This window comes from Heptranchias perlo, chromosome 43, assembly GCF_035084215.1.
Source record: "Heptranchias perlo isolate sHepPer1 chromosome 43, sHepPer1.hap1, whole genome shotgun sequence".
Lineage (NCBI taxonomy): Eukaryota > Metazoa > Chordata > Chondrichthyes > Hexanchiformes > Hexanchidae > Heptranchias > Heptranchias perlo.
In genome coordinates, this window is record NC_090367.1 from 4,468,960 (window position 1) to 4,489,376 (window position 20,417).

General features: G+C 54.8%; 1 protein-coding gene across 1 annotated transcript in view; it reads right to left on the reverse strand.

Annotated features, from left to right (window-relative positions):
- The window catches only part of LOC137306439 (protein sel-1 homolog 1-like), a 29,838-nt gene that overhangs the window by 8,337 nt on the left and 1,084 nt on the right, over positions 1 to 20,417 (reverse strand). The window contains 15 exon segments of the mRNA XM_067975647.1: positions 703 to 765; positions 2,508 to 2,585; positions 3,865 to 3,933; positions 4,893 to 4,949; positions 5,775 to 5,929; positions 7,996 to 8,077; positions 8,834 to 8,893; positions 10,266 to 10,319; positions 10,801 to 10,963; positions 11,952 to 12,054; positions 13,506 to 13,673; positions 14,743 to 14,848; positions 15,914 to 15,954; positions 17,379 to 17,751; positions 19,598 to 19,647. Coding sequence (XP_067831748.1) covers positions 703 to 765; positions 2,508 to 2,585; positions 3,865 to 3,933; positions 4,893 to 4,949; positions 5,775 to 5,929; positions 7,996 to 8,077; positions 8,834 to 8,893; positions 10,266 to 10,319; positions 10,801 to 10,963; positions 11,952 to 12,054; positions 13,506 to 13,673; positions 14,743 to 14,848; positions 15,914 to 15,954; positions 17,379 to 17,751; positions 19,598 to 19,647 — 1,622 coding nt within the window.

Here is a 20,417-nt window from a genome sequence, read left to right on the forward strand (position 1 = left end):
TTAAACCGAGGCCCCGTCTGCCCCTCTCGGGTGGATGTTAAAGATCCCACGCCCCCCACTATTGGAAGAAGAGCAGGGGGAGTTCTCCCCAGTGCACTGGGCCAACATTCCTCCCTCAACCAACATCACTAAAAACAGATTAACTGGTTATTCCTCTCTCACACCGTTCGTGGGAACTGGATAAATATTGAAAAGGAAAAATTTGCGGGGCTTTGGGGAAAGAGCATGGGAGTGGGACCAACTGGATAGCTCTTTCAAAGAGCTGGCACAAAGGCAATGGACCAAATGGCCTCCTTCTGTGCTGTAAAGTTCTATGATTCGATCTTGCTGTGTACAAACTGACCGTCATTTCCCTACATTACAACTGTGACCAGACTACAAAAGTACTTCATTGGCTGTAAAGTGCTTTGGGAGGTCCTGAGGTTGTGAAAGGCGCTATATAAATGCAGGTACTTTCGTTCCCGGGACTCAGGACTGATATGGGAGCGAGGGGGAAAATCACCACAAAACACTTACAGGCGGTGGGTGGATGTGGGGGGGGGGGGGGGGGGGAGAAAGAGAGGTGGGTGGGAATTAATATTGGGGCTTCTCATTTCTCTCCCATCGTCGGATCCTGGACTGCTCCCCCGTCCCCAGAAGGTCCAGCATCCGTAAATAACGGAGAAAACACAGAGTCAGCAAGAGAAAGGATATTCTCCTCACCACAGTCACTCCTCGGCCGTACAGATAGGCCATTCCCAGTCCACTCTGACCCACCGGGTTTCCCTAAACAGGAAAAACAAGACAGTGAAGCACAGCATGGGTTAGATACAGAGTAAAGCTCCCTCTACACTGTCCCATCAAACACTCCCGGGGCAGGTACAGGGTTAGATACAGAGTAAAGCTCCCTCTACACTGTCCCATCAAACACTCCCAGGGCAGGTACAGGGTTAGATACAGAGTAAAGCTCCCTCTACACTGTCCCATCAAACACTCCCAGGGCAGGTACAGGGGGTTAGATACAGAGTAAAGCTCCCTCTACACTGTCCCATCAAACACTCCCAGGGCAGGTACAGGGTTAGATACAGAGTAAAGCTCCCTCTACACTGTCCCATCAAACACTCCCAGGGCAGGTACAGGGTTAGATACAGAGTAAAGCTCCCTCTACACTGTCCCATCAAACACTCCCAGGGCAGGTACAGGGTTAGATACAGAGTAAAGCTCCCTCTACACTGTCCCGTCAAACACTCCCGGGGCAGGTACAGCACGGGTTAGATACAGAGTAAAGCTCCCTCTACACTGTCCTGTCAAACACTCCCAGGGCAGGTACAGGGTTAGATACAGAGTAAAGCTCCCTCTACACTGTCCCGTCAAACACTCCCAGGGCAGGTACAGGGTTAGATACAGAGTAAAGCTCCCTCTACACTGTCCCATCAAACACTCCCGGGGCAGGTACAGCACGGGTTAGATACAGAGTAAAGCTCCCTCTACACTGTCCCATCAAACACTCCCGGGGCAGGTACAGCACGGGTTAGATACAGAGTAAAGCTCCCTCTACACTGTCCCATCAAACACTCCCGGGGCAGGTACAGCACGGGTTAGATACAGAGTAAAGCTCCCTCTACACTGTCCCATCAAACACTCCCGGGGCAGGTACAGCACGGGTTAGATACAGAGTAAAGCTCCCTCTACACTGTCCCATCAAACACTCCCAGGGCAGGTACAGCGTGGGTTAGATACAGAGTAAAGCTCCCTCTACACTGTCCTGTCAAACACTCCCAGGGCAGGTACAGCACGGGTTAGATACAGAGTAAAGCTCCCTCTACACTGTCCTGTCAAACACTCCCAGGGCAGGTACAGCGTGGGTTAGATACAGAGTAAAGCTCCCTCTACACTGTCCCATCAAACACTCCCAGGGCAGGTACAGCACGGGTTAGATACAGAGTAAAGCTCCCTCTACACTGTCCCATCAAACACTCCCAGGGCAGGTACAGCGTGGGTTAGATACAGAGTAAAGCTCCCTCTACACTGTCCCATCAAACACTCCCAGGGCAGGTACAGCACGGGTTAGATACAGAGTAAAGCTCCCTCTACACTGTCCCATCAAACACTCCCAGGGCAGGTACAGCGTGGGTTAGATACAGAGTTGGTCAAGTCCTGGTCTGGGCTGAATTAGCCGGGCTGGGCACCAGTAGGGGGTGCTGGTAATGCTGAGCGCACTCACCAGGGCCCCTGATCGCCATCCAGTGGCCGCTGCCAACAACAGCAAGTGCAAGGACGCAGGATGGGAGCTGGGCTGTGAGACCACCCCTTCCCCACTGCCACAAACACTCACCCTGTACCAAGAACAGTTACACGGGCAAAGTACCCGGTACTCAGCCCATCGCCTGCTCGACTGAGCTGCTCTCTCCAGGTTAATGCTGGAGACCCAGGTCCAGCTCCTTTGTTTAAACCCGGCGAAACCACTAAGTGGGGGACAGAGCCACGGTTTTTAGCAGAGACCCCGTCATTCAGCAACGCAGACCCACCATGTCGGCTGCCTTTTTGAAATACTGCATGGCTGTCTCGTTGCTCCTGGTCAGTGTTTCGCTCCCTTCGGAATACATCTGCAATGGAACACAGCACAGCCGGTTAGAGACAGCGCTGCCGACGACAAGAGAAAGAGAGAGAGAGAGAGAGACCCGGGGACGAGGTGAAGCTCCGCTCTCTTCCCCACCCCTTCCCCGCGATGGCTCGGGGAGGGGGGGTGGGGGGCAGAGGGGGGGTATCTGTGCCCTCCCCGTGCGGCCCTGCACCCTTAGATCATTTCCATCGCACCACCTTGGGCTCCAGGCGATGCATGTCGGGCGAGGCTGGGATTGGGGCTGGGCTGCGAGGCCCTTCACAGTCGAATAGCCAGCCGGCGCCCAGTGTGGGCTTGCACGAAACAGCTGGGGTAACTGGAGGCCTTTCCGTGGAATATTTCAGCGCTCCCAGTTGGGAGACCTGGAACGTACTGAGTTCTGATTCCTGGTCCGCGCTGAACTGGCTGATCCCAGCGGGGGTCAGGGGGGGGGCTCCAGCACTGCCGACCAGGAAGAAGGACTCGCCAGCTCACTCCTGCTCGTGACAGCCATCCAGTGGCCCCTGGTGATAGGCTCATGCGGGTGGGCACTGGGCGAGGGCAGGGCTCCGATGGAACCCAAACAGCCGCTGAAGGGGGTCAGGGATGGGGGGGGGCTATCAGGGGAGGAAGAGCAAGAATCGGAGGAAAAGGAAGGTGCAAAGGAGATTTACCAGAATGGTACCAGGGATGAGGGACTTCAGTTACGTGGAGAGACTGGAGAAGCTGGGATTGTTCTCCTTAGAGCAGAGAAGGTTAAGGGGGAGATTTAATCGAGGTGTTCAAAATCATGAGGGGTTTTGACAAGAGTAAATAAGGAGAAACTGTTTCCACTGGCAGGAGGGTCGGTAACCAGAGGACACAGATTTAAGATAATTGGCAAAAGAACCAGAGGGGGAGATGAGGAGAATTTGTTTTACGCAGCGAGTTGTTCTGATCTGGAATTCACTGCCTGAAAGGGCGGTGGAAGCAAATTCAATAATAACTTTCAAAAGGGGATTGGATAAATACTTGAAAAGGAAAAAAAAATTTGCAGGGCTAATGGGGAACGAGCAGGAGGTGGGAGTGGGGCTAATTGGACAGCTCTTCCAAAAGAGCCGGCGCAGGCACGATGGGCCGAATGGCCTCCTCCTGTGCTGTTATAAGTGCGGGCCCACCCGCGGCCGGGCTCCACGGGCAGAGTGTGTGGGAGCTCGTCCCTTTCCCATCCCGCCCTCTCGGAAAGAGCGTCGGCTCGCTGCCTGCGACGCTTTCGGGAGAGAGCGCGTCTGAGGGCTTCTTACCTTTCCCAGCAACGCCATGGCGTGTGAACTCCCCGCGTTGGCAGCCTGCGTGAAGTAATTAAACGCTCTCTGAAAGAAAGGGGGAAGGCGGCATTAACGAGAAGTCCAACCGTGGCGCCAACGTCCACAGCGGGCGCCCGGGATGCGTGACGGAAAGCTCGCAATACCGATACTCTCCCCCCTCCCCTGCTTTCCGCTCGGGGACGGTACTGAGCCGAACCCCTACGATTGGCCTCGTTGACCCTGGGTTTGGGGACATCAGGCAGGGTTCCCGCTCCCGGTCGCTGGCCGGTGACTCTCGCTGGAAAGAGCCTAGTCGTGAACTCTGGTGGCGAGGGGGAGGGGAGATTACATAGAATACACAGCACAGAAACAGGCCATTCGGCCCAACTGGTCTATGCCGGCGTTTATGCTCCACACGAGCCTCCTATTCGCCTCAACTACTCCTTGTGGGAGCGAGTTCCACATTCTCACCACTCTCTGGGTAAAGAAGTTTCTCCTGAATTCCCCGTTGGGTTTATTAGTGACTGTCTTACATTCATGTTTTACAATGCAAAAGGATTCAGTCCATCCTGTTTGTTTTGTTAAAAAACCCTTCACTATCGTGCGATGATTCGCAGGGAGTCGAGGTCAAGCGGAGGTGAAAGTGGGGTCAGAGGGCGGTGGGAGGTAATTGGACCGGGGCACGGAGAACAAGCTGAGGGGCGAAGAGACGCAAAACCTGAGGTGCTACAGCACCACCACTGCGTGGGAGGGTGTAACTACAACGTGACATTTACATAGGCAGATTCCATTATAAACGCGGATCGGGGAATTTATAGAAAGGGAAACAGCAGACACGAGAGTGTGACACAAAGGTTTTGTAGGCAGAAAGGGCATTATATTATAGAGATAGATTTTAAGACATATCGAATCCAGTGAGATCGGGGGTTCAGGATATGTATCTGCATTTACTCTGGCGTCAGAGAAGGGTCCTAAATCACGGATTACTTCCCGAGTATACACGCCCCACCCCACGCCCCCCGTACCTGGTGATTCTGCACCACTCCTCTCCCTCCTTGGAGGTGTAACTGCCCGAGCCCCACCTGTAAAGGAAAGGTGCAGCTGTTTAAACGGGGCGACGAGACGCTCCGACAGGTCGGGGCGCTGGACCGTGCCGGGGAGGAGCTGGAGGCACGGCGTAACCGCCTGGCGCTCCGCGCCGACTCCCGTCCCGCTCTACCTGCTGGTGCGATCGCGCCCCTCTGAAGCGAGCCGCTCGGCCCCCGCCGCCCGCTCCCCGAGGATAGAGGTGATGAGCAGAACGCCGCGCGCGGGGCGTCTTGTTACGAGAGTACTTGCCGCTGATGGTCCAGGCTTGCCAAGGAGAGACAATTAGATACGGCCCCAGTCTAACCCAGCGTTGTCCAATACGTTAGGCAGATGTGGCCCGGTGGGGATCCAGATGTGGCCCGGTGGGGATCCAGATGTGGCCCGGTGGGGATCCAGATGTGGCCCGGTGGGGATCCAGATGTGGCCCGGTGGGGATCCAGATGTGGATAACTACATTTCCGATTAGTAAATGAAAAAATGAGTTCTAGGGGCTGTTGCTGGGCCTGTGATCTCAATGCTCATATTCACATGGTCTGTGCATGGGAACGAAAACCTTCTTTGTGCATTCGTTGGTAGAATAGTAAGAGGGCGAGCAGAGTGTGCAAGGCTTTATTGATCGTTGTGGCTGCTTTACTTAAACTGAATGGTGATAGGCGTTCATTGAATAAATATCCACGTGTTAATATTTACCTGTGTCGTGTGCGAGGATTTTTCTACTGAAATTACTGCACGCGGCTAAAACACGGCTACTCCACGGTTCCTATTGGACCACACTGGTCCCACCCCCTGGTCCCACCCCCAGCGAGGCCCTGGCGTACCTGGGCCTGGACGTCCCCTTTCTCCGCCAGGAACTGGTAATACTGGATTAGATCATCGTCCAACATTCCATTACTGGAGCCCGGATTCTCCGCCTCGTCCAAGAGTCGGATCTTCTGGAGTGTCAGCCCTCCGGTCTGAGAGATGTCATTGGCCACTGTGGGGGGGGGGTGGGGGGAAAAGGGACGGTCACATCTCCTGGTGATTGAAGAGATTCAATGCAGACAGCAAGCGCACCGGGGGTGGGGGGAGATAATGGGAGAGTTAGTGGGGGGGGGGGGGGAAAGAGGGGATAATGGGAGTGTTGGGGGGGGGGGGGGGGGAGTGAGAGGGGATATTAGGAGAATTAGGGGACTAAAGGGGACAATGGCAGAGTTGGGAGGGGGGACGAGGGGGGATTCAGGGGACGAGGGGTGAGGAGGGATAAGGGGCGATGACAGAGTTGGGGGGGAAAGGGAGGAGACGATGGCAGAGTTGGGGATGATGGCAGGCTTGGGGGGGGGCGAAAGGGGTGGGATAGCGGGAGAGTTAAGGGGAGGGCGAGAGGGGAGTGATAGCGGGGGAGTTGGTGGGATGAGAGGGGAGTGATAGCGGGGGAGTTAGTGGGATGAGAGGGGAGTGATAGCGGGGGAGTTAGTGGGATGAGAGGGGAGTGATAGCGGGGGAGTTAGTGGGATGAGAGGGGAGTGATAGCGGGGGAGTTAGTGGGATGAGAGGGGAGTGATAGCGGGGAGTTAGTGGGATGAGAGGGGAGTGATAGCGGGGGAGTTAGTGGGACGAAAGGGGAGTGATAGCGGGGGAGTTAGTGGGACGAGAGGGGAGTGATAGCGGGGGAGTTAGTGGGACGAGAGGGGAGTGATAGCGGGGGAGTTAGTGGGACGAAAGGGGAGTGATAGCGGGGGAGTTAGTGGGATGAGAGGGGAGTGATAGCGGGGGAGTTAGTGGGACGAGAGGGGAGTGATAGCGGGGGAGTTAGTGGGATGAGAGGGGAGTGATAGCGGGGGAGTTAGTGGGACGAGAGGGGAGTGATAGCGGGGGAGTTAGTGGGATGAGAGGGGAGTGATAGCGGGGAGTTAGTGGGATGAGAGGGGAGTGATAGCGGGGGAGTTAGTGGGATGAGAGGGGAGTGATAGCGGGGGAGTTAGTGGGATGAGAGGGGAGTGATAGCGGGGGAGTTAGTGGGATGAGAGGGGTGGGATAGCGGGGGAGTTAGTGGACGAGAGGGGAGTGATAGCGGGGGAGTTAGTGGGATGAGAGGGGAGTGATAGCGGGGAGTTAGTGGGATGAGAGGGGAGTGATAGCGGGGGAGTTAGTGGGATGAGAGGGGTGGGATAGCGGGGGAGTTCGTGGGATGAGAGGGGAGTGATAGCGGGGGAGTTAGTGGGACGAGAGGGGAGTGATAGCGGGGGAGTTAGTGGGACGAGAGGGGAGTGATAGCGGGGGAGTTAGTGGGATGAGAGGGGAGTGATAGCGGGGGAGTTAGTGGGATGAGAGGGGAGTGATAGCGGGGGAGTTAGTGGGATGAGAGGGGAGTGATAGCGGGGGAGTTAGTGGGACGAGAGGGGAGTGATAGCGGGGGAGTTAGTGGGACGAGAGGGGAGTGATAGCGGGGGAGTTAGTGGGACGAGAGGGGTGGGATAGCGACAGTTAGGGGACTCGATGTGAGTGTTCGGGACTGGAGAGGAGGAACAGATCATGTATTGCAGCTTCAGCCATTTTTCCATAACAAACTCAAGCCATTGGCCTGGCCCGTGATTATCTGATGTGAAGTTACAACAACAACACCTTGCATTTATATAGCGCCTTTATAGTAAAACGACCCAAGGTGCTTCACAGGAGCGTAATGAGACACAATCTGACAATGAGCCACATAAGGTGACCAAAAGCTTGGTCAAAGAGGTAGGTTTTAAGGAGCATCTTAAAAGAGAGAGGGAGAGGTTTAGGGAGGGAATTCCAGAGCTCAGGGCCCAGGCAGCTGAAGGCACGGCCGCCAATGGTGGAGCGAAGGAAGTGGGGGATGGGCAAGAGGCCAGAGTTGGAGGAGCGCAGAGATCTCGGAGGGTTGTAGGGTTGGAGGAGGTTACAGAGATAGGGAGGGGGGGCGAGGGCCATGGAAGGATCGGGGGGGGGGGGGGGGTTGTAATGGGTGAACGGGACTTGGTGCTGGAACCAGTCGGTGACCCAGTCCCCAGGAGAGCAGCCGCTGGGGCCCCCTTCACTTACCGTGATTGGCGACCACTCGGTAATGGGTCAGAGCAGCCTCGCAGCTCTGCGTCACTCCGATCCCTGACCAGTAGCGGTATCCCTGGAAACGGGAGGGGTTCAGTTACTCGCTTCACAAAGGCTGTTCCCCCCCCCCCCCCACAAACAAGAGCGAGCCCCTTCCTCGGCTCACAACCGTGCTCCGATCACGTGCGAGAGGCATAGCCGCAAAGAAATTAAGCACCTGGGAGGGGCAATTCGAAGATTTGGATAATAACCCACACCCCCCCCCCTCCCCATTCCCTACCCCTCCCGGTGTTTGCCCCCACTTATTGCACACAAGGTGCGTCTGTAACCTGCCTGGGCCGTTCCAACTTTAAGGTCTCTTTTTTTTTCCCCTCCAATTCTGGTTTAAAAAGAGAAATCTAGTAAAATCCGTTGTCACCAATCCCTACTCCCCCGGGTGGGGGGCGGGAAAAGAGATCGGTCTGGTCTCTCTCGCTATTCTGGGCCAATGGGTGCGATTATTTTTAACGCAGCGAGTTGTGATGATCTGGAACGCGCTGCCTGAAAGGGTGGTGGAAGCAGATTCAATAATAACTTTCCAAAGGGAATTGGATAAATACTTGAAGGGGAAAAAATTACAGGGCTACAGGGGGAAAGAGCAGGGGAATGGGCTCTTTCAAAGAGCCAGCACAGGCACGATGGGCCGAATGGCCTCCTGCTGCGCTGTGCGATTCATTGGGTGCGACGAGATTTTCACAATGAACGCCCTGCCTGTACAGGTGCATCTTTCGCTCGATACCCTTCTGGGAAAGGAGAGTATGCAAAATAAACACAAAACCTGCTCAACACTCACCAAGGCCATGTGCGCCATCAGGTTCCCTCCAAGAGCCCCGAACGTGTAGTACACCAGTGCCTGGGACACAGAGAGACATGGGGTGAACCGAGGTAGGAATTAAAGGTCAGCTCAGTGGGTTAATGCCTCAGCGGGGATGTCCGGATCGTGCTGTATTACCTCCTCTCAGTCAGGGCAGCAGTAGGCCGCGCGCTACTGTTCTCGTCTTGATCTGTTCCCGGGGCGGTGGGGCGACGCTGGCATTTATTGCCCGCCCCGGTCGCCCCGAGGTGGCAGCGGGACCTGCGCGGGGACCGTTTTACAACAGGGCGGGGCGCTGGGCCACCTCAGAGGGCGTGAAGGCTCAACCAGGGGCTGGAGTCCCTTCTGTCGGCCCAGAGTGGGTAGGGGGTCCCCTGAACGACGTTACTGAACCTGCTGTGTTTGCGGGGCTCCCACTGCCGATCGCTGTCTAGTGACCCCCCCCCCCCCCCGGCTGGAAAGTTTGCCGCTGTCAAGACGTGGTGGCGTGATGCCCCTCACAGTCAAGCAGCCTGCCGGCACTCACTGCCCCGCTGTAAGCCGTGGACGTTAATCAGTTGTGGGGGGGGGGGGTGTTGTTAGAGGGACAGCAGCTCCACTTCCTCAGGAGAGAGGGGACAGTAAAGGGCCAAATGATGGTTTGTCTCAGCGCTGCGGAATAAAGCTTCACAGTGCTCCAGGCAACAAGACCGAGAATGGAGAAACACAGCCTGTCGCAAAGCAAACCTTTTACCCCAGGGAACAAGGAGCTCGTAACGACTGTATGTAACATTGCCTTTATACAGTGCCTCATCACAGCTAAAACGCCCCAAAGCACTTTACACACAGCAAGTTACTTTTGAAGTGCAGTCACTGTTGTTATGTAGAAAACACGGCAGCCAATTTGCACACAGCAAGATCCCACAAACAGCAATGAGATACATAACCATCTGTTCTAGTGATATTGGTCGAGGGAGAAATATAGGCCAGGACACCGGGGAGGTCTCCCCCCTGCTCTTCTTCCAATAGTGGCCGTGGGATCTTTTACGCCCACCTGAGAGGGGCAGACGGGGCCTCGGTTTAACGTTTCATCCGAAAGACGGCCCCTCCGACTGTGCAGCGCTCCCTCAGTACTGCACTGGGAGTGTCGGCCTGGATTATGGGCTCAAGTCTCTGGAACGGGGCTCGAAGCCACGACCTCCTGACTCAGAGGTCGACCGAGCTAAGCTGGCACTATAGAAAGTTATAGGAGATGAGAAAGACCGGTAGAAACGTGGTATTTTGTTGAATTTGACCTGCCGTGTGATTCACGAGCAGGGTGCCTGTGGTGAGACGTGCGGGTGACCTCAGTGTGGGTGACGTGTCGAGCTCCCAGGGTCTCTGATTCTCAGTAACCGTGGGATTAATGCTGGTTTAATAAGCTCACACCCACCTTAGCCTGGCTGGAGTTTACGTTCAGCCCTGTTGCATACAGGAATCCTAAAAACTAGGAGGAAGACAGAGATTACTGGTGTGAAAATATCACCTGCAGCCCAATAGACAGACAGACAGACAGAGACAGAGAGGGAAAGGGGAAGAGACACGGAGAGACGGGAGGGGATAGAGAGAGAGACGGACAGACAGGGTGGGGGAAGAGGGAGACAGACAGAGGGAGGAGAGAGGAGGAGGGAGTGTGATAGATAGGCAGGGAGGGGACAGAGAGTGGCAGAGAGAGTGAGATGGAGAGAGAGTGAGATGGAGAGAGACAAAGATGGAAAGAGAGGGGCGGCAGAAGAGAGAGAGAGACAGACAGACAGACAAAGAGAGAGGGGAGAGAAACAGACAGACAGAGAGTGAGATGAGAAATAGAGAGAGGATGAGAGAGGGAGAGAAACTGAGAGGATGAGAGAGAGAGAGAGAGAGAGAGAGAGAGAGAGAGACGGACAGGTTATAAGATACACAGAACAGAGTGAACTCCCGTTACTTACAGTCTGTGATTTTGGCAGCCCCTCTTCCGCTAGAATCTCAAACAGTTCTCTGGCTGCGGTAATGTTCTGTGGGAGGTGGTCTCCCAGCAGCAGCGAGTATCCCACTGACTCGGTGGCTTTGCTGTTTCCCAGATCGGCAGCTTTAATCAGCAGCTTGTAGCCTCTGTGACAGGAGAATCGCACACACACAGCTCTTACTGTCCCTCCATCACAACAGTGACTACACTTCAAAAGTACTTCATTGGCTGTAAGGCGCTTTGAGACGTCCTGAGGTTGTGAAAGGCGCTATATAAATGAAAGTTCTTCCTTCTTCTTTCTTACTGACTACACGTGCGAGTGGGAGAGCGGCTGCCCGTCTCTCGTCCTGCCAGTCACTAAGTATCAGTGAGATGTACCCTGCTCTTCTACCAATAGTGGCCGTGGGATCTTTAACATCCACCTGACAGGGCGGACGGGGCCTCGGCTTAACTCGGTCTGATCCGAAAGACGGCACCTCAGACAGTGCAGCACTCCCTCGGTACCGTGTCACGACACGGGGTGGGGTATGACGCGAGCGGTGTCAAGAGTGAGGCAGACCAGAGTGTGTACAGCAACAGGCCCTGTGCGTGGACGGGCGCAGAGGGCGGCTGGTCCATGAGTTCTCCATCGAACGGTCGGTTCAGCACCCGTGCAGAGCTCAGAGCTTACACCTCCAGTTGTTGTTTCCCCAGTAATCCAGGTGCTGAATTTCCACTGGGGGGGGGGGGGGGGGGGGGGGGTGGAAAACTGGGGTTCTGCGGCCAGCGCCCGCCCTCCGCTTCTTCACAGCTGGCGGGCTATTCGACTGTGGGTTGCAGCGCAGCGGAGCCCGACTTCCGCAGGCACTCGCTTTCCAGCGAGAGTAAGGGGAGGGGTGGGGTGGTGGGACATGGGGGGCCGGGGGCACGGGACAGCGATCAGGAGCGGGAACCTTGGCTGGTTTCCCTGGCCTCCACCTCCCTCCCCAACCCAGGGATCCTCCCGCCCACTGGCTCAGAGCTGCTAATCCGGGGAGGGGGGGGTGGGGGCGCAGGGGATCAAACCCGAGTTCCTTCCTGGCCCGTGTGGTGGTGCATTCACCTGCCGAGCCATCGGGGTTATCCCAACGATCACTTTAAGAGGGGGACACTCACTCCTTTTTCTTGCTTTCCTTGCGGCTGCTGATCCAAGCCGTTCCCCTCTGGTACAGATCCTCTGCTTCGAGTGTCACCTTCCGCCTCTTGGACTCGTCCTCTGCTGAAGGTATTGAACAAACCCAATACAGACAAGCACGTTCAGTTCGCAAAACTAAACCCTGCTTCTTCTTGAAAAAAGAATTAATTTACGCACCCCCCCCTCGACTCTCTCTGGGGTACGGTTCGATACCAGGAACTGAACTCGACTGACCATCCTCATGTGAGCTTGGACAGGGAGCAGTCCGTGGGATATTCAACCGGGCAGGGGTATCACAGGCAGATCTCATCCTGCTTCACTCAATTTCCCTGCGTGAGCACACACACACCGTGACAGTTTACATAGCAAAACTCAATGGGAAATGTTGACATAGCAATTTACAATGATAAATCATGACACCAAGGCGTGACGACAGGAAGTAAGGCTTGTGGACAGGATGTGCACACCCTACACGCAGTTTTTCAGAATATATCGACTTCTCCACGCACTCAAAGCTGGAGTACCTTGAATTGAAAAGGAATAACCCCAGGTTATCCACCTCCTTTAACAAAGCAGTCCGCTCGATCAACAGCCCATCCACCACCTTAAACATTCACTCCCTTCACCACCGGCACAGCGTGGCTGCAGTGTGTACCATCCACAGGATGCACTGCAGCAACTCGCCAAGGCTTCTTCGACAGCACCTCCCAAACCCGTGACCTCTACCACCTAAAAGGACAAGAGCAGCAGGTACATGGGAACAACACCACCTGCACATTCCCCTCCAAGTCACACACCATCCCGACTTGGAAATATATCGGCCGTTCCTTCATCGTCGCTGGGTCAAAATCCTGGAACTCCCTTCCTAACAGCACTGTGGGAGAACCGTCACCACACGGACTGCAGCGGTTCAAGAAGGCGGCTCACCACCACCTCCTCAAGGGGCAATTAGGGATGGGCAATAAATACCCGGCCTTGCCAGCGATGCCCACATCCCGAGAATGAATTTTAAAAAAAAATTAAACCCAGCCCTACGACAGCTCATGAATCTCCCATACGGCCGGAGGCAGTAAACAGAGATTACCCTGCGTGATATCAGCTCACGAGCACACTTGTTAAGGAATTATTCTGTAAATAATTTAGCGCTTCCATTAAAACGGTGGACCTCGTGAGCTTGCTATATGTTTACCTGCTTTTTATCGTCACCAGTCTCTCTCAGTGGGGAACGGGAAGGAAAATAAACCTTATAATATAATAAGTTTGACACGGGCATCATGCACACCTTATTTGGGCATCGCCATTCTGTTTAGGTGGCGTCTTAAAGGGATTTTCCCCCCGTCACACGGTCATGCCTGCAGCTGCACACTCCGAGCACTAGAAGGGGCCTCATAAGCCCCAGAAGTCCCCATACCCATCCCCGCAGCATCACAGAGGAGAAGTCGATTTGTCCTGGCTTTCCACAGGAGAGCGACTAGTTTCTCAGACGTCGCACCACCGTTCCCCCCCCACCCCACCCTCCCGCGGCCGATCCTTACTTTCACAGAAACCCCACTTCTTGTCCTGTCCGTAGTCGTACGTCGACGCACACCACAGCCTGCCATCACCTCTCCCGTCCTCCGTGCACTCCGTGTACTCCTTGCCCCGGAAGAGGAACGGGAAGTTGCAGGCACTGCCGTCTGCCGTGCCTCCCAGTGTCGTCACCGCTGCAGGAAGAAAGGAAGCCATTGAGGGAAGTCTGGACATGTGAACGGCAGAGTCAGCCAACCAAAGGAAAGGGCAGCGATAGAAATAAGCGAGACACACGGAGATCTGATAGTCAGGGGGCAGAAACCTGTGCCGTAAGGAAAGGAGGGCCTGCATTTATATAGCGCCTCTCATGACCTCAGGACGTCCCAAGGTGCTCTACAGCCAATCAATTACTTTTGAAGTGTAGTCACTGTTGTAATGTCGGAAACCCGGCAGCCAATTTGGGCACAGCAAGATCCCACAAACAGCAATGAGATAAATGACCATCTGTTTTAGTGATGTTGGTTGAGGGATAAATATTGGCCCCAGGGAGAACTCCCCCCCCCTTGCTCTTCTTCCTGTAGCGGCCGTGGGATCTTTTACATCCACCTGAGAGGGCGGACGGGGCCTCGGTTTAACGTCTCATCCGAAAGACGGCACCAACGACAGGGCAGCACTCCCTCAGTACTGCACCGGGAGTGTGAGCCTGGATTATGGGCTCAGGTCTCTGGAGTGGGGTCGAACCCATGACTTTCTGACTCAGAGGCGAGAGCGCTCTCCACTGAGCCATGGCTGACCCCCATGTTACCACGCACACTTCCGTCAGAACTCTCCGTCTGAGGACGATCAGGAATCTCGCGGCACCTGTGGGCTGGTTTCTCCGGACCCCTCCTCTCCGGAAGGTGCTGGCATGGCGCAGAGTGGGGGGCAGTTGCCACGCTACCAATGGGTATCCCCTCCCCTCCGCCCGGGTACCTCGCCCGTGTCACCACTCATCAAGCGTGAGCCCGGGCACCGAGTGTTGGCCGGCTATTCAACCGAGGGGGGATCGCAGCCGAGCTCGATTCTGTCCTCACTTGATCTTACCGGACAGCGGGAGCCTCAGCTGATGTTTCTTCCCCTCCCTCACCCAAGTGGGGGACGGGGGTCCAGTCTTACTGTAGCCCGCCCCCCCACAGACCAGAGATCGGGCCTGGGACCTTCCTGGGCAGTGCATTACCCCACTGAGCCGCAGCCTTGGGCTCCTCCAGTAACGCGCGCAGTTACCTGGGTAACGGGGGACGCTGGCCACGGGGGGCACTTCGATTGGCTCGGGCTCCTCCAATAGCTGAGAGGGTGCAGGGGACTCCGGGAAGGAGTCTCCATTTCTTTCCTGTAACGGAGAGGCAGATTTCACAATGTCAGAGGATCGCAGGATTACATCAGATTTACAGCACAGACACAGGCCATTCGGCCCAACTGGTCCATGCCGTTCATGCTCCACACGAGCCTCCTCCCTCCCTACTTTATCTCACCCTATCAGCCTATCCTTCTTTTCCTTTCTCCCTCATGTGTTTATCGAGCTTCCCCTTAAATGTATCTATTCTATTCGCCTCAACTGCTCCTTGTGAGTTCCACATTCTCACCACTCTCTGAGTAAAGAAGTTTCTCCTGAATTCCCGATTGGATTTATCAGTGACTATCTTATATTTATTGCCCCCTAGTTCTGGTCTCCCCCACAAGTGGAAACATCTTCTCTACGTCTACCCTATCGAAACCCCTTCATAATTTTAAAGACCTCTATCAGGTCACCTCTCAGCCTTCTCTTTTCTAGAGAAAAGAGCCCCAGCCTGTTCAGTCATTCCTGATAAGTACTTGAAATTATTCAACTTTGGCACTAACCTATGTAAAGCAATCAGGCAAACTGCCTTTAAATAGCTGACCACGAACTTTACATGGGCGTGCTTGTTACGAGTACAGAGAGTGCGACCAGGTTACAATTATCCACAGCAAGCCAATCGCAGCATGAACGACGGATCCTTTATACTAATCTCTACACACGGGTCTCTTAAACTCCCAACAACCCACAGCAGGTGGCCTAGTCAGAACAAGAAGGATCAAGCTTAATGTGAAACCTCCCCCAGTTGAATAGCAGCGACCAGCCAACCACCGCCCCACCCACCTCCCATGGGGGGACACTGGGAGTGGGGCCAATCGACATGACCTGATTGGGGCCCTGGTAGGGGTACCAACAGACAGGGACGCCCCTAGTGACTGTGGGAGTGCTTGTGGCAGGGACCCCATGGGCACACTGGTAAGGGGTGCTGTATGGTAATATTTTTTGTTCTAAATCTGTATCTATTAGGAAGGGAATAAACCAATGGCTCTCAATTCTCCTTCAGAGCTGTTGACTGCTGAAAAGATGCAGGAATAAAGGGTAAGATTGTGTATCACCCACCTCCCCTTCATCAGAAGGCTTGTCGTCCTCAGAACCTCCAACTGCGGAATAATAAAATCAAGAATAAATGCAGGCAAGAACGAGATATGGAGGAGAACAGACCATTTGTCCTGTCGAACGTGCTCCTCTTGTAATCATACTCATGGAGACACATCTGACCCAGACTCCCAGGCTCCCCCGCCAATCCGCCTCCCCCTCTTCCCCCCTCCCATTCCCGCCTTCCCTTCACCCATCTCCCCACTCCCACTCCCTCGCCCATCAACCTCCCCCCCGGGCCCGCCCCCTCGCCCATCCCCTGCACTCCCCCTCCCCATCCCCCACGCTCAGCTCCCCTCTAATATCTTTGCCACACGTCAGACCGAGCCGCGAGACACGAGACAGACACAAACCAGCAAGTGAATCCCACGAGCGCAGAGTCTGCATTTCACAACGGCAGTAAAGCGGTCAGCACCTGAGGGACAGGCGCTGATCAAATCACTGGGGTCGACGGTCAGATACGAGTCAGTCCCCGCCGTGTTTCAGACCCTTTCCTGATACTTCCCTCCTCGTGTTCCCTGAATTGAGATTTCATGTTTAATAGGAGTCAGCGAGTGGCGCTCTCGAGCTCGGAGTCAGGAGGTCGTGGGTTCGAGCCCCACTCCAGAGACTTGAGGGCAAAAATCCCGGCCGACACTCCCAGTGCAGGGCTGAGGGGCTGCCCAGAACCGTCTGAGTCAGAGGGGAGAGTGCCTCCCACCGAGTTACGGCTGACACAGAGCGGGCACGTGGGATTGGGGCGAGCAACCGCGAGGAGGACGAACGCCAACACGGACAGGATGGGCAGAAGGGCCTGCTTCCGTGTTAGAATTTCTATTTCCACACTCACAGCTATTTTGCAACAGGACAAAATAGATAACAACGAGGAAAGGGAACTTGGGCCGATTTTAAGTCTCGCTGGTCCGAGGGGAGGGTGGGGGATGCAGAAGCCACTGGTTGCAACCCAACTCAGCACAGGCTGGCGAGATCGAAACGGGACTTTTAAGTCAGTTTGACTCAGTACCACGTCGGGCAGTGCACTGCCTCGTTGAGCCACCGAGCTGAAATGGTCCACGCACGGTCCCTTTAAGGACGCTGCGCAGCATGGACGGACTGAAGCACGAACTCGTGCTCACAGCCAGCGAGAACGTCACGAGCGAGCAGCTCTGCTTGGGGTGGGGGGGGGAGGGGGGGACCGCAAAATTGGCCTCAGCACCCGCCTGGGGGTGAGAGAGAGAGAGAGAGAGGGATGCCCCTCCTGATCAGCTCCCGCTGGCACTTGCTGGACGAATGCGCGAGTGTCGATGTTGGGTGAGGACAGGATGGGGTTCTGCTGTGATGCCCCCCAAGTGCGAATAGCTTGGCTGGGTGAAGTGCTGGGGCGTGGCATCGGCGCCCCAGCCAGGAGTTGGCGCCTTCGGGCTGGCGAGGAGCGACGGGGTACACTCACCCGCTGGTCCCAGGCTGCTGGTCGACCCGGTAATCCGTTCCTCCACAACGTTGCCCCCTTTATTCTCCAGCTCCGTCCCACCCTCTTGCTCCTCGTCATCCTCGGCCATCAAGTCGTTCAGCTGCTCGATCGTGTCCCCCTTCAGGCCCTCCGCGACCCTACGCTCGCCCTCGTTGCTCAGAGTCCGGGATTCCCTGTGGGAAATTGGGGCGCTGCTGCCAACCCCAGCATCGCCGCGGCGGCCCGGGGGCTGACTCCGCAGCACGGGGTCTTTGGCCGAAGGGTCACTCGCTCTGCCCTCCGCCCCTGCCCGGCCCTCGTCCGATTCCTGCTCCATCCGCCTCTCCCCGGTTCCTGATTCGAAGTCACGTTCCTACAAAATAGAATAACTCAGCGTCAAAAGGTGGAATCACCAGCCCAGTAAAGCTCCCTCAACACTGTCCCATCAAACACTCCCAGGGCAGGTACAGCACGGGTTCGATACAGAGTAAAGCTCCCTCAACACTGTCCCATCAAACACTCACAGGGCAGGTACAGGGTTAGATACAGAGTAAAGCTCCCTCTACACTGTCCCATCAAACACTCCCAGGGCAGGTACAGGGTTAGATACAGAGTAAAGCTCCCTCTACACTGTCCCATCAAACACTCACAGGGCAGGTACAGGGTTAGATACAGAGTAAAGCTCCCTCTACACTGTCCCATCAAACACTCCCAGGGCAGGTACAGGGTTAGATACAGAGTAAAGCTCCCTCTACACTGTCCCATCAAACACTCACAGGGCAGGTACAGGGTTAGATACAGAGTAAAGCTCCCTCTACACTGTCCCATCAAACACTCACAGGGCAGGTACAGGGTTAGATACAGAGTAAAGCTCCCTCTACACTGTCCCATCAAACACTCCCAGGGCAGGTACAGGGTTAGATACAGAGTAAAGCTCCCTCTACACTGTCCCATCAAACACTCCCAGGGCAGGTACAGCACGGGTTAGATACAGAGTAAAGCTCCCTCTACACTGTCCCATCAAACACTCACAGGGCAGGTACAGGGTTAGATACAGAGTAAAGCTCCCTCTACACTGTCCCGTGAAACACTCCCAGGGCAGGTACAGGGTTAGATACAGAGTAAAGCTCCCTCTACACTGTCCCATCAAACACTCCCAGGGCAGGTACAGGGTTAGATACAGAGTAAAGCTCCCTCTACACTGTCCCATCAAACACTCCCAGGGCAGGTACAGCACGGGTTAGATACAGAGTAAAGCTCCCTCTACACTGTCCCATCAAACACTCACAGGGCAGGTACAGGGTTAGATACAGAGTAAAGCTCCCTCTACACTGTCCCGTCAAACACTCCCAGGGCAGGTACAGGGTTAGATACAGAGTAAAGCTCCCTCTACACTGTCCCATCAAACACTCCCAGGGCAGGTACAGGGTTAGATACAGAGTAAAGCTCCCTCTACACTGTCCCATCAAACACTCCCAGGGCAGGTACAGGGTTAGATACAGAGTAAAGCTCCCTCTACACTGTCCCATCAAACACTCCCAGGGCAGGTACAGCACGGGTTAGATACAGAGTAAAGCTCCCTCTACACTGTCCCATCAAACACTCACAGGGCAGGTACAGGGTTAGATACAGAGTAAAGCTCCCTCTACACTGTCCCGTCAAACACTCCCAGGGCAGGTACAGGGTTAGATACAGAGTAAAGCTCCCTCTACACTGTCCCATCAAACACTCCCAGGGCAGGTACAGGGTTAGATACAGAGTAAAGCTCCCTCTACACTGTCCCATCAAACACTCCCAGGGCAGGTACAGGGTTAGATACAGAGTAAAGCTCCCTCTACTTCACTCCAACAAAGTCCACTAACGCAGCCTCTGAAGAACCTCCCCTGTTGTACCAGGCCAGTTCCCACAGCAATCATCGAGTGGCCCCTCTCTGAGTGAGGCTCTGTGCTGATTCAGTTGAACCTCCGTCCTGATTTTGTAAATGACCTCAGTCTGAGTACCATTTATACTCGGTTTGAAAGCTCCTCAGTTCACATGGCAGAGCATGGGTCAGTGCCCGTGACTTTCCCACCTGGGCAGTTCCCATCTAGACCATTGCCAGGAGGCCCTACTCCTGGGGGCCCAGTTGTCACTGTTACTGTGTCGGGATTGGTGACACCAGCTACACCACAGCACTCTCATCACTGCAATATATTGCGGCACTTCAATGCAGGTCTCACCTTCTGACCTGTTGCTCCTCCCTCCGCCCTGTCCGTGTTGCCCTGTAACCCTGAAAGAGAAAGAGAGAAATTAGAGGGGGACAGAGGATATTTACAGAGCCATGTCCCACCTTTCAGATATGCCCTGTGCTCAATATAAAATAATAGACAGTCTCATAACTGCACCCCCTCCTCTCACACACAGTACACAGACTACACTCACTCCTATATACGTGCATTTGGCGGGTATGGTGGTGTAGTGGTTATGTCACTCGACTTGTAATCCAGAGACTACCAGTTCAAGTCCCACCAAAGGCAGTTTGAGAATTTGAATTCAGTTTAAAAATAAAAAGCTGGTATCAGTAAAAGTGACTGCGAAGTTGTCATAAAAACCCAACCGGCTCCCCATTAGAGAAGGGAACCTGCTGCCCTTACCCAGTCTGGCCTATATGTGATGCCAGTCCCACACCAATGCGTTTGACAACTGCTTTCTGGAGTGGCCATTCCGGTGTATCAAACAGCTACAAAGAATATGGTTCAAGAAGGTGACTCTCTGCCACCTTCTCAGAGCAATGAGGGATGGGCAATAAATGCTGGCAATGCCAACATCCCAAGAATTGATTAAAAATAAACAAATAGGGGGCAGAAGTTATGCTGCAGCTACACAAAACCCTGGTTAGACCGCACCTGGAGCACTGTGAGCAGTTCTGGGCACCGCACCTTCGGAAGGACATATTGGCCTTGGAGGGAGTGCAGCGTAGGTTTACTAGAATGACACCTGGTCTTCAAGGGTTAAGTTACGAGGAGAGATTACACAAATTGGGGTTGTATTCTCTAGAGT